Raw genomic sequence first — 1,299 nt, 5'->3', positions numbered from 1 at the left:
ACACACACACACACACACACACACGTTAAAAAGTTAATTCATTTCCCAAGATCCCCCCAGAATCTTTCTTTTTCTCTGTTCTGGCAGCTCTGGTTCCTAGCCTGGGTTGTAGTGAGCTTGGGGGCGTGGGAGGGGCGGGAAGCGGGAGGCCAGGGAGGCGGGAGCCGGGAGCCGGGCGCCCGGCGCCGGTGTGTGTCGCGCCCGCTCCTGCCGGGTGAAAGTCCGGGCCGGGTTTTGCACCGTGCCCCCGGGCTTGTCTCACGGCCTCCAGCCGCCGCCGCTGCCGTGTTTACTGGACTCGCGCGTCCTGATATCACTCCGCTGGCATGGAGGAGGAGGAGGAGGTGGAGGAGCGAGAGGAGGAGGAGGAGGCGGCGGCGGCGGTGGCGGCGGCGAGCAGTTGATCATTGTGATGGTGGCAGGAGCAGCGGCGGCAGCGGCAGCCCAGCCGAGCGTTAGGGGCTGCTCTCCGCGCGGCGTTTTGCAAAGGACTTCACCGATCTACTTTTGCAGTCGCCTCGGACTGTCCATGTGTTTACTTCCCCCAGCCCGAGGATTCGCTATCTAGGATCCTGTGAAATGCAACTGAGCAGCCAAAGTACTTTGAGAACACGGGGCGGCATAAACACCAAAACTTTTTTGTGGAAGGAAAATGCAATAAGCAAGCTTGCCGTTTTCCGATGCGGTGTGGAGTGAGTGTGTGTCGCGCGTGTCCGCACTGGAGGCATATGCTTGTGTGTGTACATGGGGTGTGTTTTTCGGTACGTAGGGAGAAAATGCTTGCCAACCACCGGAAATCTCCTGGAATTTATTAGAAAATAATGGATTATAAAAAGAAGGCAGGAGAGGAGCGGATCTCCCCTTGAGTTGCAACCCGATTTGCTGCTGGCTCAGTTTTGTTGTGATTCTTTTTGTTGATAGGTGTCTGATGGCATTCTGATCCCCCCTTTTTTTCTCCTTGAGCTTTACAGTTTTTACAAAAAAGGGAAACAAAAAACCACCCCAAAATCTCTCCCCCCTTTTTTTTTTGCCCCGTCGGGATTGCTGTTTCCATCCATGTGCTTGCGTCTCCCCCGCGTTCCACTTAAACTATTTTAATCCTTGGACCCAAGGAGGAGGCTGATAGGGGGGTGGATAAAAAAAGTTCTTCCAAAATAGTGTGCCCGGGGAGCAGGATGGGGGATTTCGCAGCCCCCGCTGCTGCCGCGAATGGCAGTAGTATTTGCATCAACAGTAGCCTGAACAGCAGCCTCGCCGGGGCCGGGATCGGTGTGAATAATACTCCCAATAGTACTCCAG

General features: G+C 55.2%; 1 protein-coding gene across 1 annotated transcript in view; it reads left to right on the top strand.

Annotated features, from left to right (window-relative positions):
• The first annotated feature begins 195 nt into the window (after window positions 1-195).
• MAML3 (mastermind like transcriptional coactivator 3) overlaps window positions 196-1,299 on the top strand; it is a 379,162-nt gene continuing 378,058 nt past the window's right edge. Inside the window, 1 exon segment of the mRNA XM_006081704.3 lies at window positions 196-1,297. Coding sequence (XP_006081766.1) covers window positions 1,176-1,297 — 122 coding nt within the window. The 5' untranslated portion in view covers window positions 196-1,175.

This window comes from Myotis lucifugus, unplaced genomic scaffold (assembly GCF_000147115.1).
Source record: "Myotis lucifugus unplaced genomic scaffold, Myoluc2.0 scaffold_1, whole genome shotgun sequence".
Taxonomy (NCBI): domain Eukaryota; kingdom Metazoa; phylum Chordata; class Mammalia; order Chiroptera; family Vespertilionidae; genus Myotis; species Myotis lucifugus.
The sequence above is the reverse complement of the archived record's forward strand: the minus strand, read 5'-3'. Positions and strand labels throughout refer to the sequence as shown.